General features: G+C 35.2%; 2 protein-coding genes across 2 annotated transcripts; one reads left to right on the top strand and one right to left on the bottom strand.

The window, feature by feature from the left end:
• Nucleotides 1-311: 311 nt before the first annotated feature.
• On the bottom strand, nucleotides 312-8,117 carry LOC110376993 (CKLF-like MARVEL transmembrane domain-containing protein 4). Its single transcript, XM_049835909.2, is given in 5 exon segments — nucleotides 312-2,347; nucleotides 2,350-2,434; nucleotides 3,797-4,063; nucleotides 5,925-6,072; nucleotides 7,661-8,117. Coding segments are annotated over 4 exon segments (540 nt in total). The 5' UTR covers nucleotides 6,060-6,072; nucleotides 7,661-8,117; the 3' UTR covers nucleotides 312-2,294.
• A 2,285-nt stretch (nucleotides 8,118-10,402) lies between these two features.
• On the top strand, nucleotides 10,403-17,476 carry LOC110377001 (CKLF-like MARVEL transmembrane domain-containing protein 4). The gene is made up of 4 exons (XM_021335674.3): nucleotides 10,403-10,565; nucleotides 12,551-12,695; nucleotides 14,052-14,318; nucleotides 14,757-17,476. Exons 2-4 carry the CDS (start codon nucleotides 12,561-12,563, stop codon nucleotides 14,907-14,909), a joined length of 555 nt encoding a protein of 184 aa, XP_021191349.2. The 5' UTR covers nucleotides 10,403-10,565; nucleotides 12,551-12,560; the 3' UTR covers nucleotides 14,910-17,476.
• The last annotated feature ends 44 nt before the right edge of the window (nucleotides 17,477-17,520 follow it).

Genomic DNA, 17,520 nt, shown 5'->3' with positions numbered 1-17,520 from the left:
CGCTTTTAAAAAACGTGGTGTGGAAAAGCCTCCAGTCTCATCTGTTACTTCCAAAACATAAACAATGTATTTATCGCTATTGCGATATCGATGTTTATCTTTGTTTTTTTGGTGGCTCTTACGCACAATTTTGGACGAAACTCGTTTCTTTTATATGTATTTTATAGACTTTTATATATCTTTCTACAGTACAGTCTGAAAAGATGTAAATAAGCTTGTTACTGGCATTTACGCCCTTTCAGTTGATGTTACTTATTGTTGATCGTGAACTTTGAGGTATTCGAATTACTGTTAACACAATAAAACCACAATTCCTTTATATTTTACTTGTTTTATTTCGTACAACAATGACCATAGAAATATTAACAATAGCCGGTTATACCGGTATCAAAATGGAATATTTTACAAAGTATAGCTGGAACAGTTCATTTAATAAGTAGGTACATATAGTACAAAACTTTATTACATTTTTTTATTGTATTTTGCGGTCGACAAAATAGTTCTTTAGACAATGTTGCCAACTACAGAATTAATCTGGCAACACAGAAGTTTTGCTTTTATTTTTTAAACATTATAATTTGCAATATTCCACCAATAAATGAGCTATGTATAAGTATATATTTTGCCTTATAATAAACAAGTGTTAGAGCATAATTTACAACAGTGAGCATACTCTTAAAATCACGTGGTTAAGATACATTTGACACATAGTGTGAGCAAAGCTTTAGTGGGAATAGCGGACGGACAGTTATATACTTATTTATATAGGTATATATTTAATATATTTCACGATAGGAGTAAGAAATAAGTTTTTTTTATAAATTAGGGTGCGCGAAGAAGTAAAGAAGTTGGTCGCAACATTTAATGCGAAAAAATGCGCAGAAGGTATAATAAAAATGGTAATAGATTTCTTAAAAGTAGATAAAAGTTTGATAACTATTTACAGTAATATGTTTATAAACACGATTAAAATAAGTTAGCGCTTACTACAATATTATCACAAAAATGCTTAAGAATATGTTAGGTATATAATATCATTAAGTATTTAATAATAATTATAAAACAATATCGATTTATTTTTGAACACTATTTAGTCGGTCAAAAATTAATTTTCAAAAGAAATGATTGACTCTAAAAATGTTCAAAAACAAGTAACAAAAATATAAATAAGTACACATTGAGGTATTTGAAGCCCTTGTGCAACACTAACATAAAAATCGCCCGGTTTTCAATGTTATTTTTTTAGTATATTCGCCTCTAGATTGCCCTTGAATAATGAACTTTATCGCTAGTACCATAAGGTACAATTTATCTCATGCAGAGAAAACCAAATGGGTAATTGGTCTTCTGTTCTATGCTTATGTAAGAATTTATATTTTATTGTACAGGCAATAGAGCTTATCAATTGACATCGATTGAAGAACCTTCTGGAGAACCTGTTTAAGACACCCATAAACAAAAATCCAACGTTCCTACCTAACTACCTACTAACATCATAAGTAAATTAACAGACATAGTCAGGTATACTGCGCAACAATGAGTCATAATAAAATACTGTTGTAAAATTCCCTTATCATTTATAAAACGAATAATAATGCACAAATCCTCTCAAATGCATAACATATTCGGGTTACTAGGGCGGGAATCAACGCTTATCTGCCTCACTTTATCAACGTATAGCAGACTTCACTGAAAAACATGATTATTATGAGCTTAGTGAAACCGGGCGGCTAACATAACTTGGTGGGAATTAAATACAATACAATAACTATACTTATAACTAGTCTTTGTAAATAAACTGTGATGCAATCATCTTTCAATCAGTACGTACAATTTTCAACTTTATATCTTAGGCGTTTTAGTTTACTTTGCATTGCAAGAAAACAATGTGCTGGTTTTATTATTTCTACATCTGTGAGACGTTAGCAGCGTTTAGATCTCATGACATATCTAACACGGAATAAAAAAAATATGATCTATTTTGGTACTTTCAATGTTATCGCTAATAAGACCATATTCGATAAACAGGAGATGCAATAATTTGCTATTCTGAAAACCAATTCATCAATGATTTCAGAACAATTTTTTGAAAAAACCTTTTGTAATTTTCGTACAATCATAAAATAATCTCATTTCTGTGCACCATCCATCTTGCATACATCAAAATCCTTCACAACAATATATTCGTGTACTATTCATATACAGTCTCCTTTCATTTTCCTACATCTTACCAGCCAGCTTCAAAGACAAAACCTCATTTCTAGATTACCTCTTTCTGTTCATACTTCTCAGTGTTAGGGCAGCGCTGGTGGCGTGGTGACGTGCGTCTGCTTGGCTTGCACTCTGTGCCCTGGGCCAACTCCCCGGCTTTCAAGGCCTGGTATTTGAGGAAGGCGTCTCCTCCGTATAGCACCATTGCTAGGTAGCCGAAGAACTGGAAAGAGATTAGATAGACCTTTCAAGGTGATTTTTTAATTCTTACATCCTTATATACTAGCTAGAATACCTATCATCCCACGTAGGACCTATTCCATTAAGGTATGTTTAGCCTAAGACTCTAGGCACGATCCAGCCATATCCTATTCCAGCCTATCCGCAATCTAGGACATAGAAACTTGACGTTTGAACCACTGTACAGAATGCGAAGTGGTTCATTCGATACACTTTAAATATTTTCTAAAAGTCCGCATGGAATACCAATCATGTGCGCCTTGTTGATATTCGTTCACCATCGTCGCCCATTGTATAGAGAAACTTATGTAGGTAGTCTGGTTTATTGAACAAGTCCCACATATAATAAGCGACTGACTTTCCGTAATGGACGCTATAAATGTTTAGGAGTCGTAAACTGAAGCAATAAACACGCATGGCTTCATGTCACGCTTGGGAAACTTAGAGGACCGTGGATGAGAGCAAAGTATGCTAAGGACAGTCTTAAGGAGTGCCTTGCTCTTAACACCTATTTATCTTTTCATCTCTAGAGACGCAGAAATCCAGATTCTTGTGCTCAAGTTCTTTGTAATGCTCCAATAGGCCTGATTGTCAATTTTTCTGCGATCATACATAATACTTTGTGGTGGTCCCGCCACGAGTTGATGATTTCTAACTCCTACGATACCTACCTAATTAATATTGTAAACGGACCGATAACACCATATAACCATACTCATTACTCAGACCACACAGAACGATAAAGACAAAAAAACCAATACAAAACATAACTATTTACCTCATTTCAAGTTAATTAATAGTAAAACAAAACTAACGCAATAGTTAAGCTCATAAACATATTAATAGATATTGAGTAGGTCGGTCACGTACGGCCGCGTTACTACAAAGGCGGCACCTTTTGTTTTCGATGGTATATTGACAGCTGTGCATCTGTGACTACACTACAATACACTCTACTACTATTGTTTGTCGTAGAAAGAACAATTGCACAACAGTTGTGAGTAACATAATAATTTTTTAGCGTCAATATGTCTGGTGCACCCATTTTCTTTAAGAAATCGATAAGGAAGGTCCTTTATCGCTCCCCGAAAATCTCCAAATCGTATCCCTACATGTCTGACCCTTCATCATCATCATCATCATCATCATCATCATCTCAGGCATAGGACGTCCACTGCTGAACATAGGCCTCCCCCTTAGATCTCCACAGATACCTGTTGGAGGCATCCAGCGTCTTCCGTCTGACCCTTCGACTTCCCTTTATTACATTTTAACAGAAGGCCAACTATAGTAACGTCTTAACATAATGATGCAGAAAAAACTTTACCAAAAGGAAACAACTCACCCCAGCAGCGGAATAGGCAGCGGCGCCAAACGCCACGACGATCGTAGACGCGATGAGATACAGGAACACCATCACAATATACGCCACCATCTCGATCTTCAGCCACTTGATGTTGTGGTACTTCTCCACTACGTGGAACAGGTACAGCACCAGCAGGATGCCGGAGAACCAGAGGCCTAGGTGCGCCACTATGTTGAAGTACACCCCTCGGCCGTTTGACCAGAACGCGGAGGATTGGATGCAGATAAACCCGATTAGGTTGAAAAGCTGAAAGAAAAGTACAACATATAGCTACATACTGAAATATAACTATGAGCTATACAATAGAGATGGTTAAAGAATGGTATCCAATTATGATAAGTGCTAATTACCCTATTCCACTTTCCCTACTCAAATTCCCATGAGTCTTCAATAGGAGCTGTGAACCTATTTGTGGAGCATTTGAAAATAAGGCCTTTGCTACCGATAATTATGTAGTTTTCTTTCTATGTGAATTATAAAGTACATGGTAATTGAGCGCCGAACAAACTATTGTATTGCAAACCTGTCATTTACTCTGCTTCGAACACATTATTCGTCCTACAAAACTATTAGATCAAAGACTTCATTCGACACAGTTACGTGTATTACTTTGTAATATTTATAACGTGTATTATAATGGGCTGAGCTTAAAACTCCTGTGGTTGGCAACAAAGAGCTGGTACCACTTGGCATTTTAATTGCAACTCGCTATTATAATTAGGAAGTTGGGCAGCTGCATGTAAAACCTGTCTGCTGATTAGGAGGGAGCTAAGGGCAGTGCACAGACCTTCATAGCAGTAGCTCACTTGTCCCTATTCACCTATGTAATGTGATCTCATCTATGTATTATCTATCGGCGTTTTTGGTGATTCTATAATACTAACATGCAAAAAAGGTACAAAAGCTAAAGGCTCGGCGACGATTGTCAGATATACATTGATGACGACATTCAAGCTAGAGAATGTCACCGATCTGCGTATCGGTAAATCACTCATGATTACTGCAACCCTACTGACTCAATTTCTGACTCTTTTGCGTCCTATCTTCTTCCTATATTGATGTCCTCCTAGCCGATTGTCGGCCACGCGACCATAAGGAGATTAGCCAACTCCTATTTTTTATCGGCCACGGCGGCTGCTCAAGGAGATTAGCCAATTCCTATATTATTAGAAATTCCTTCGTACGTTATCTCGGAGCAAAGCCCGTCCCCTGGCCACCCGCCAGGTGTATCTCGTTATCACAATGGCCTCAGCGATTAGTCAGTGCTAGTAATGCGTAAATAATGACGAACTGACGTAACAAGCCATTATTTGTTTTGTTCGGCGCTAATCACGAGCCATAAAGGTTAAGATGTAGGTAATGCTTGACGAAAGCATTCTACGTTGTAGAATATTGTGAGATTGTGACTACAATTTTAATGATTGTTAATAGATACCTGTACTGTACATGCGCAATAGATTTGCTATATTATCTGAGAGGAAGTTACTTAGTTTATGAGAAGTACAGGCTTCCGCCAGCGGTTTCTGTGGGAACTACTTCACGCAGTCGGAAAAAAGTTACCCGATAGTCTTTCTTGCTATATGGGCTATCTAACACTGAGATTAGCGCATTCAAAGAACTGAACATGGTTTTGTAAGAAGGTGTAGATGAGTAAGCCAATAGTGTTATCTCTTCAAGACGCTGACCGGAAGCATTACTCAAGGTAGATTAGAAGGGAATCACATAAAATGTCCAGATGTCCTGACGATGCCATACTTCAGCGTTAGTCATATTGTTAGTCATCGAGTTACCCAGGAAACTGATATGATCTACAGAAATGATATGATCCTCTTTTGTAATTCGAACCAAACTTCTATAGAACATCCCTTTTTATCCTTAGGAAAGAAACTAGCTTCCGTCCGTACTTCCGTCGAGGGAGAAGTACTTCGAGCACAGCACTTGGGTAGAAATAAAGCCTATATCTTTACTTTACTATTAAACAAATGGACTGTCTAACACTCAAATAATATTTCCAAATCAGCTCAGTAGCTTTTGAGTCAAGCACGTCGTTCAATCAAACCGTGCATCATTATAATGTTAGCAAAGTAATAGTTTAGAATGTACTTACAATAACAATAGCCTTCAGAATCCCGGGGACAGTCTTCAGGTACGAGGGGTCGAAGCGTGTTTCCGTGATGAACACTGTGTTGGTGGAGCCCATGGTCTGCGGCGGAGGCGGCGGCAACTGGTTCGGGTACGCCATGATGAGAGATTATCTGGAATTGGACAATCATTAGGACTGCTATGGTGAGATTCCACCAAAATTGCTTGCGCAATGTCTCTCCGCGAACTGTGGACGAGTCAGCGCGACTCCGCGCGGGTACAGAGTAGAGAAACATTTGCCGTCAAAAACTTCATAGTGGTGCACACCTATGGAATCATGGCTTTAGGCAATGCAAAGGGTTGGGTATGAGTGTAGGAGCAATTTGCATAAATTTTGAGTTAAAGTCAATAAGATTTTCTCAATAGCCTTCTTCTACTTCGATTGATAGTCCCAAATGATGAAGCTTTTTGAGTGTAAAGAGTTACATTCTGAGAACAAAAAAACATACCGGCCGAATTGAGAACCTCCTCCTTTTTGGGAAGTCGGTTAAAAAGTGATTCAAGAACAACACAGTAAGCATATAAAAGGACACACAGTGAAACTGCAGTAGCTGTTAAACACACTTATCGCCTTTATGTCCCTATTTCCTAGCTCAAACAATTCGACCTTGCTTCCAGCCGTTGTAAATCATCTTAGTACACAGCGTTACATTGGAAGTTCCATTGAGTGAAGCCAATTCAATTAGTATGGCTATCAGGAATTACAAGTTCACGTGCTCTTGTTAGTTTATGAATGATTCAGTTATAAGTGAGGTCAATAAATTCCTTAACCTTTGTAGTACAAATCACAGTCATGACTTATTTATAAATTAATTACTAAGTTATGTGTTAATTTGATTATTGAATGACATAATTTTGTATTCAGAGTGTAATTATTCAGATTTCTTTTAAGACTGACAGACATGTGTTTCTGGGGAGTTTGTTGCGCCACTTTTTCTTCCCATCAAAAACACATAGGAAGTGGTGAAGGATGGGCGTTTTTGGGGCTGTCTCATGTAATGTAACGTTCAAAAAGTGCTGTTTTTCAGCCTGCTTTGAATAAATGATTTTTGATTTTGATTTATTATGGGTATAAATACATAGTTTACTACATGTTCGTTCTTTATTCATATAAATTAAACATCATACATGTATTTTATTGAACATATCCAGCTCAACTCATGTCCAGAAATTATATCTTGACACTGTTATTGATAAGAACATAACAGATGATGTGATAACATAATGTATTGAAGGATTTGAAGGCCACAATGGATAAAACTGCCTTGAGATTGAACTTGAAGAGGTTGTTAGCAAAAAGTATGTAATTGATCAATTAAATAGAACAGCAGTAACTAAGTAATCACACTGCTTTTAAACTTTTTTTATTCAGAATCTCATGACTCTGAATAACTCTGAACTTTGAAATTAATTTAGGTAACAGACTAATTGGAATCATACCAGATTTTAGTTTAGAATTTAGTGGTATATTGTAACATGTCTTATTCAATTTTAAATTATAAAATATTGAATAATTATCTCATTTATTTATAGACCTAATTAAATAACTTAGCTGTTTGATATAGCATTATTAACAAAAGGTAAAGAATTTAATTAACTTAATAAAAGTAAACAAGAATGTATCACTTAATATTTACTTAAAACATGATTGCTGTTGATATACTTGATATCCAACTATAAAATATTTATATAGAGACTTACTTGAAGTGACCACGACGAGGACTACTCTCAATGATGTTTGTTGATAAACAGTAAAACACAGTTCACGATATCACGGATAATGAGCACCCCGCATCGCGCAGAGAACTGAGGATGCTCCACACGTAGTCTCCGTGACCCTGACACGATATTACTAACCGATATTGAGCCGTGCACAACACCAATGACTCATATTTTAAATAACGTGATGTCTAAGCAAACCGCAGTGAGACATAACTCCGCGGGAGTTCTGTTATTTGTTTACTCATACGAAACGTCTTACACGTAACGATTACACATAGAATATGTTACATAAACCCGCTTTATTTTGTTTTGTTGGGTATTTAGACTTGAATGTTACTGTTAGGACTGTAACTTGTTATGAGATTTATTCTTTTATAAGAAAATTATGTACGATGAACCGCTAGAGCAATCACCACAAAAATAAAAGTTCTGCCTGACTCCTGTCAATGTCAAATTAATGTCAGTTGACTAGTGTTGTGAACCAACAATTGGAAAACTGTTAGGTAATTCAATGAAAGATATTCCAAAGTGAAATCTTAGTGATAAGATTACACGAAAACTGATTACTATTACACTCAGCGGCACGGAATCTGGCCCAAGCACATTTGGGTCTTATAACCATTATTTAAATGAAAAATCGGAATATTTATTTTAAAATTGTTTAATTTACTCATTTTCCAAAAGAAAATGACTAACAAATAACAGAATTGTGAGGATTTTCATTAAGTTTCATTAAGTTACAAAACAGAGTCCTTTACCGCAATAATCACCGTAAACTTTTAAATTCTACATTTTTAACAAAACAGAAAGTTATCGAATTTTAATAAGGGGTGTTTCTTCCTCTTGATCTGATGACTGCCTGCATACGATCTGGCATGCTCTGGATGATGTTTTTTATCTCCACCTGAGAGATCTCCTCACAGGCAGCTACCTGCGCGGTTTTCAGTTCACTGAGAGTTCGTGGTGGGTTACGATTTGCTCGGACCTGTTTTTTAAGCATGTTCCAGACATGTCCTACAGGATTCATGGCTGGGTTTCTTGCAGGCCAGTCCAATTTTTGAATACCGAACTCGAACAAGTAATCGATTACGCAAAGAGCTGTGTGAGGTCAAGCATTGTCCTGTATTAAACGAAATTCTTCACTTTCTATGAATCCTTGACAGGGTAAAACATGATTTTGAAGGATCTCTTCAATATACCGCACTGTTGTCAGACGACTTTCGACAACCAATAATTCAGTACGGGCTTCTGAACTTATGCCTCGCCACACCAAGATGGACCCACCATGAAAACCGACTGTTTGCTTGGTAGTGGTGGGAAGAAACCATTCTCCGCGCATTCTCCATTCACATTTACGGCCGTCTGGAGCTCTTAAGACGACTCTGCATTCATCGGTCCATAAAATTTTACTCCATTGGTCATGCGTCCAATTTGCATGTTCTCTAACAAACCTAAGTCTGGCTATGCGATGGTGCGGGAGAAGTTCCGGGCCTCGAGTAGGTCTTCGAGCACGCAGATCCCGTTCCTCCATCCTTCTTCTTATTGTGTGCTTACGGACGTTGACTTCTCTTGCTGTTTGCAAAGGCTGGCGTATCTCTAACGCAGTGAGAAACCGATTTTTGATTATTGCACGTACGATAAATCGGTCGTCGTGCGCCGACGAACACCTTACACTGCCACTTTCGGGTCTTCTTGTGTGTAGGCCAGTCTGGTCATACATTTTCTATGCATATTTTTTACATGTACGCGGTGCACTTAAAGTTTCAACCATCTTCCGCTGCGTACGCCCTTGACGTCTTAGCAACACTACTTGAGCAACTTGAGCTGCAGCAAGGGTAATTTTCAGATCAAATTGTGAATAAAAGAGAAACAAAAAATGATCATAATCATTAGCTTTTTTGGAACGTGCTTAGTACTTCGGCAATTTCTATCTGAATTTAAACTTAACTTTCTGCTTTGTGTTCCAACAACGGAATCTGTTTCAAGTGTTATAAAAGTTAAACAGACACACATTTTTCTGTATTTTAATTAACAATTACGAAATTACTGACAATATGTCATATGAAATTAGAATTTACAACGGCTATCTGGGCTGATATCTACTTGTGTTTGTTTGGGCCAAATTCCGTGCCGCTGAGTGTATATTTGACTATAGCTATTAGTGATGATTATGATTATATTAAATAATGACAAAAAGTAATAGGTAGAGGAAAGCAATGCCCATAGAATTATAGCCCTGACTTTTGTATCTGAAATAAAATTCGTAAATAAACATAAATTGATTGAAAGTTAATTTGAACTGCAACAATATGGCACAGCACATCCCTATAATTAATTTTAGGTACGTTAAAAAACTAATTAATGTTACACGAGTTCAAAACGATTGATTGATTGATTTATACTTCAATACATTTGCATTGCGCGTTGTAATAAGAAATCAAAAAACAATAATCCCAGCATACTACATACAAATACTGCAGCTTTTCTTCTAAAATTTTATATTGGCTTAACCAATTTTAAAAAAATATTATGTGACTAGACGAGGTATTGGAACGTGCTCTAGCGTTCCATAGATCTTAAATTAATTTGTAGAGGTAACCTTATGTTTATCTTGCTCTAACTAGTCAGTAATGTGTTTGTACGCCATTTCTTATGCTCATTATATAGCAAAAGTTTTGCTCGATTTGCAACTTTTCGAGTGTCACGTAAATGTCAGTGTCACGATAGTATTACGATTTGGATTTGTTCGCAGTGGTGCTCGTTCGGGTTATCACCTGATATTAATTTACACCTATTATTAATCATTGTTGTTAGTGCCGCAACTTTCCCCAAAAACGTAGTCGTTAAGAAAAAGTGATTGTGGTTAGGTTTACATTTAAGCGAGGTAAGTGAATAATTCAATTAATTTTGTGTTAAATTGTAGTGTTGTGTTTATTTCTGATGTATGTTGCTCAATATTAGCTATTTTAGGTGGTGACAAGCGGCATACGTACTGTGTATAACGTGGTTGATGATAAAAACCGGAGCGAACTTTAGTTTTCAATTTTTCAGTCACAAGTTGTTCACATGCCAGCTATTATAACATTTACTGAAAATTTCCCCGTCAGACTTTTTCAAAACGAAGTACGGAAGTTACTCTCGAAATAACCGCGGAAACTCCCATTTTAGTGGCTGTTTGGAGCTTATCAATAATATTTTTTCACTAGTTTTCCTCCCACCAATATACAGCATGTTTGTTCTTTTACAAGATTTTATCATCACAATCATAATTGAAATTATCTTTCAATATACATAAATTCCATAATCAAGAAAGTGATAATATGAGATTTGTTTTTTTTTTTAGTTATCTTGTGCAAAAGTAAACAACTTTCTCTTTTCAGTATTAACTTGGATATAGACTAGACCTACTGGTTTCACTTTCATGTCCATAATAAGTGTAGCAGTACCTATATGTTTATGCCTCATATTGTTTGAATCATTCCATTTCAAATACCTATGATAGTAAATCTTATAAGTATTTATATATTGTCATATTATTAATTCACATTCTATCTCTGTATGTTACATAATATACATTGCATTTTATGTTAGAAGATACTTTTTAAATTATTGAATGATTTTGTGTATCATGGGATGTCATGTCTGATAAAACACTTTTTATCTAAAATATGCAGTACCAAAATGAGCTATTTCCTAATTTAATGTAGCTGCAATCAGGAACGGACATGCAGAGATAAATTATAACTAAAATGAATAATATTCTAATCAGACAAAACTTTGAAAACAATGAAATAATTTGCTTCTTATCAACATCAAAATACCTTGGGAAAAGCCAGTCATTCATTTAATGATGATAAATGATAGCTTAATCAAATTAATAATAATTGCATGCTCTTGTTACATATTTAGGCATTGTCAGCCTTCTTATTATCCCACTGCTGGACAGGTTTCTTTCACACAGAGAAGGATAACATTCAACAAGGGCTCTTTTTTGTACTTACAATAACATTAGTCAATCATCATCTGCCTGGCCTTTTCCCAACTATGTAGAGGTTGGCTTCCACTCTAACCAGTTGCAGCTGAGTACCAGTGTTTTACAAGGAGCAACTGCCTATCTGACCTCCTCAACCTAGTTACCCAGGCATAATAAATAGATAAAAAAACATTAGTCAATCAATAAAAAAATATCCACATGAATCACTAAATTATCTTGGTAAAAGTGTAACATTTACAATACAGCTCAATAACGGTTTGCATGTCACAGCAGTATAACAGATACAAGTGTTATCAGTAAATGTGAAATATATCATCTATGATTCATACGTTTATCTATGTATTAACAAATAATGCTTTACCAATCTGCTAATTGAAATGTGTATGCAAGGACTATTGTTTATACAAGACTAGCCATTCCCATGTCATTTCTCAGGGTTTAATCTAGAGTATCTGAGAACAAAATTTAATTGTAATTGATTAAGCAGGTAAATCTGTATAAGTTCGTTTGTCATTGAATTAATTTCCTCAAAGTGCCTAAAACAAGATTACAAAAACTATGACTATCTTTTTATCGTATTTACCGCATCTGTGCGCGCCAAGTTGAAAAGAAATAGTTAGTCAATATGTTTACTGTATCAACTATTCGAGTACTAATAAGTTTCTAATACAATCAATCCTATTGGGTATTGATTGATTCATTCAATTAAAGCTGCATAAAATTAATAAATAATGTCTACTGGTACAGGAATACACAGTGCTGACTTACGATTCTTACGACTTACAAACACCCAATCAATCTCTAATTGCAAAAATGACATTCTTATAGAGTTACGGAATATAGTTCACTTAAACCTCAACGTTGTTCGTTTCCAGATAATCAAAGATGGCAGAAGTAGGCTTCCCCGGGCAGCACACGACGACGACGACCGTCACGTCCAGCACAGCCGTCCAGACCAACATACGGTTCGACCCTGCCTATGTCAAGACTGTACCTGGAATATTGAAAATTACTCAAGTTGTAAGTATTTCCAAAACCATGTTTGTGATTGTATAATGCCTTAGAGCAATATGATGAAGATCTCTGGTCTCTTTTCGTAATAGTCCACAATTAATTGTAATCTAAACAAAGCACGACATCACTCTCAAATCATAAGGGCCCTATTGCTGATAATGGCTTTACAGAGATAGGTGTATGACTAGGGAAGACAGAGAAGGTTATACCAAATTAAACCACCTTTAGTAATGAATAACAAATCCTAATGGAATCCAGTAACCACAGACGAAAGACGTGGAAACCCTGAAAGAGTTTTTTCCTCAATTTGTAGTTACTCGATTTCTGCTACCATGTAAACTTTCCAGCAATACAGCATAATCAATACAAGAATACCCACAGTTTACGCGGTTCAAGCACCTGACCTATGTTTTATTCATAAGGTAAAAGGTTAAGTCCTTGCACGAAACTAACTCAATGTCGTGTTATCGCCGATCGTTCTATTGCCGTTAATTATGACGTGGTTAAGGGAGCGTGGCCTTTTTACTTGCTAGCTAAGTGTTAATTGAATCGACACGCCTAGTCCCGATGGGGACAGACAGACAGACAGACGGGCAGGGCATGCTTATTCCCAAAGCAACGGTACCTACCTGTGCCTGAATGTTTTGTATGTGAGTCAACATTAATATAACACAATGACGGCAAAACATAACTTAATGCCGTCATCAGCCGCGACCTCTACCTACATACGCTGAGATTTATGCGTCTTATGCTCATAGAATCTTGTTTTTGTAACTGAATACAAATTGCTAAAGTAAAACAATAGAATTTGAGCAATGCCACAATTTTGTTCGATAACAAACATATTTAAATAACTAGGTAGTATGTACGTTCGAGGAATAATTTTCTATATGATTTAACTATTCAATGATATCAATAAAATGCTAAGGTATTTAAGTAGCAATAAAGGAAAGTGTTTCCCTTTCGTTTCCTTTATTGCGGCTAAACCATTTGTTCCACGTATGTTTACGTCGGAACTTGCGCAGTTCTTTGAATACATTGCGACACCGTTTCTTTGTAAAAACTTGCTTGAATTGTCTGAGCGGTTAGACCTTGGTAATCGGAAGGCCTGTCTAGGTTTAACGTAACTTTTTTCTACAACTAGCGACCAGCTCCAACTTCGCACGGGATATCAGTATTTCCCCTCTATTTAATGTATGTTATTGCACATATAAACTTTCCTTTTTAATCACTCTATCTATTGGAAAAACCGCATGAAAATCGGTCGGGTAATTTTGAAGATTTAAGCCTACAAAAAGGGCACCGGGATAGTAAAAGCGACTTTGTTTCATACTATGTAGTGAAATCTGATTTCGTTTCCAGCTATGCAGTCTCCTAGGCTTCATCTGCATTCAATGCTCATGGTTGAGCAATCGAGGCAAGGGTTCCTTCTTCAGCTGGATCTCCATGATAGCCTTCTGGTTCACCGGCATCTTGCTCGGCCTCTACCTGTTCCACATCTTGGAGAAGTTCTACAAGATACCCTGGCTGAAGATTGAGTTTATCTTCTGTGCGCTGTGGACCTTCTTCTATTTGCTGGCGTCCATTTTGGCGGCGACCGTCCATGATAACCCTCATTCTGCTGCTGCGGTAAGTTTCATGAAGTATTTTTATTTCCTAAAAAATTTATAACAAACCTTTTTCTCCTTTTTCACTCGTCTGCGCCTGATTGAGGACTATAATTTAACTAACCTGTGTACTATAATGTAATATGTCACTATAAGGGCTATCTGGTTGGACGTGAAGACCATATATTTAGTTAAGAAAAACATAGCCAAATTAATATTTCGAACTACCCAAATTAGGGATTTGGGCACGTCCAATGTACCCTAATCTTGCGTAATATATTTAAACCATTTAAAACCATTTAAACCATTTATTTGCTACACATACACTTTACATTTATAGGACAACAAACAGAAGGAGAAAAATGATATGTAGCAGGAGACTCAGCTCAGAATTTAACCTATGACCTTAAAAAACCGTATAAACTTCTAATAAAACTGAAATAACTTTCCCAAATTCCAGTTCTTCGGCTTCGTAGCAATGATCGCGTACCTAATAGACGCGTACCTCAAGTTCGTGGCGGTCCGCGCCGGCGGCCTCGCGCAGGGCACCCGCGTCGTCTCCAAGCAGACTACCTCCACAGTCGAGTCGCCACCGCCTCGCGTCGGGTACTAGGTAAGCCTTACCTCATACCCGATACCTAGTACTGGTAAGGTATGTAGGAGGTACCTAGGGACATGGTAGGGGAACTAGTCCTAATGTTACATGCTGGATAAATGGAATTTAAATCAGACTTTATGTGAATTTTATAATTTGATAAGATAGGGTTGGCCAAACAGTTGATTAAAGTGGTTGCAATCAATCCATTGGAGATATATTTTATTCTCTTATTTAGCCCGATCTAATGGGTGATCAGGTTGGCCACCCTTATCAAAGAGTAATATTTTGTCTATTTGTGAAATCGCTTAGTGTAAAGTAAATTGCTCACACAATCTAAGGAGTCCCCCAATCACGCCTGTGAAAAGTTTTAACGTCAAAAAGACATTGGCACTGTAAATTGCACTAATGTTGCTCGCTTAGTGATAGGAATACGAATTGTTATATTTAAATATATTTGAGAGAATTAATCTTAATGTTTAACTGTTTGTGTGTTGCCAGTATTAAAAAATAAATTGAGTACACGGTTAAAAGTTACAATTTGTGTGTTCTACTCAAATCACTAAGGTGACAATTCAAGCTCAATAATTTGCTCTTCTGGTCTACACGTTAGCTGTTTAAGTTAAATATTAATTAATAAGATTAACCTCGAACAAAATCATGTACTTAACAAATGTTTTTAGTAAGTTTTTTACATTAACTGCCGCCATTGTTAATCATCGAACTAATTTAATTATATATTTTGTTTTATTCTGCAGTATTCAGAGTTTATATCGACACTTATATACTAACTTATTTATTGATCCTCATGTGCTATCATGACCCCATTTAATTGTTTTAATATTTAGTTATGGCAACAAAATGGGGGTGTATAACGGTTTAACCAAAGAATAATGTACCTACAGGGTGTGATGGCTCAAAAGTTGATCTGATTGGAAAGTAATCATGACAGTTCACAAAATATATTCTTGTATTTTAGAAATTGACTGACAAGTCATTATTTTGAGCATGAGTGACATGTAAATTAAAATATTGTAGTTATAGCACTACACGATATTTATATAAATGACAGTTTTTAACTTTATACACCTTCTTAGAGCCTTAACACTGTGCCTTGTGTTCGTCAGCATTTGACAATTTGTATTAAAAAGCTTAGATTTAAAGTATATAATATATATTATAATGTAAGCACTGTATTTTTCTACTTACAGTATTTTTTAAAGCCGATAAACATTTGTAAGACCAATTTTTTTCATTTTTAAGATACATTAAACAATTTCTTTATTATGCAATAACCTTTATCCAGGACAACTTTTTTTCATAATATTGTACAGTTTAATATTTTTTAACTGACTAGGTTAGTTTACATTATAATTAACCACCGCGATAACTGTTAGTTGCCCATTCAGGTACATATGTATACTTTTTGTTGATACATGTTTGCTTTTATTTAGGTAAGATCATTTTGAAAAAAATCTTTTATTAAACAAGAGCCAATTATACAAAAGCAAATGAATTTATACAATTTGTTGGTTAAAATAAATTATCTAGATTATTAATTTGAGTTAATGCAGTTTAAGAAGTTATTAAGAAATACAATTGTAAAATTTTTTAAATGAATTTATTATATGATTTAATATTAAAACTAATGTATTAATTGTTGGTTAAGATTTAAGTTAATGACCACACAAGCACATTTGCAATTTTTAAAAGTATTTTGGAAGTATTTAACATGTAAAATGCCTTATTAATAAGAACTAAGTAGGGTGATAGAATAAGTTAATTTCCTATACAGCTTTCCTATTTTATGTATTTTTTTAAAATTCAAGTGAAGGTGGCTTACAAATTATTTTTCGATGCATTAAACACTAATTTTATTTTGCTTTAATATTTTTACTAATAATTACGGCAGATTTCTATTACTGCAATTTTTGTTCCTATTTTATACAATTTTGTTAAAAAAATGCTGATTTATATAATACTATTTCAACACTATCTATTTATTACTATCGATATTATACTAAATTCCTCTTTTTGCTAACTTTCATGCTGCTCAACGTACCTAGTTTTTTTCTACTTTAACCTTTAACAGCATTTAATATTTTTGAAGTCGAGTTAAAAGGCTGTATTTCTAACCTCTACGCATTTCGGTAACTATTTGTAATTCAATGCTTTTCTACTAAATGTTATATTTTTAGATGTTATTGTATGTATTCACAGTAAAAAGGTGCCTTACAGAATTCCACGTATTTTTCTATATGTATTACTTATCATATCATTCAGCATTATAAACTAAATGATACAATGTAGAAGTGACATTCATTAAAATATTGTTTTGTTTTTGAAAGCTTAGATTTTATTAAATTTGTTTTTATCCATGGTGCTTTTGACTCTTTTTTATGACTTTTCTCTGATATTTTTCTGTTTTTTGAGTGTCTGTGTCACTTCTAATTTATGTCATGCACAATACAATTTTTACACTGTGTATTAAAATTCTTATTTTATTGAAATCTTATCAATGTTACTAAATAAATGTATTTGAAAATTATACGATATTGTATAGAAATTAAAACGTGTTAATTATATTTTTCGTTTTATTTACATGATCTATCTTTAGAATGTCATAATT

Source organism: Helicoverpa armigera, chromosome 6, assembly GCF_030705265.1.
Source record: "Helicoverpa armigera isolate CAAS_96S chromosome 6, ASM3070526v1, whole genome shotgun sequence".
NCBI lineage: Eukaryota > Metazoa > Arthropoda > Insecta > Lepidoptera > Noctuidae > Helicoverpa > Helicoverpa armigera.
Note: the sequence above shows the minus strand (reverse complement) of the source record. Positions and strands in the feature narration are given on the sequence as shown.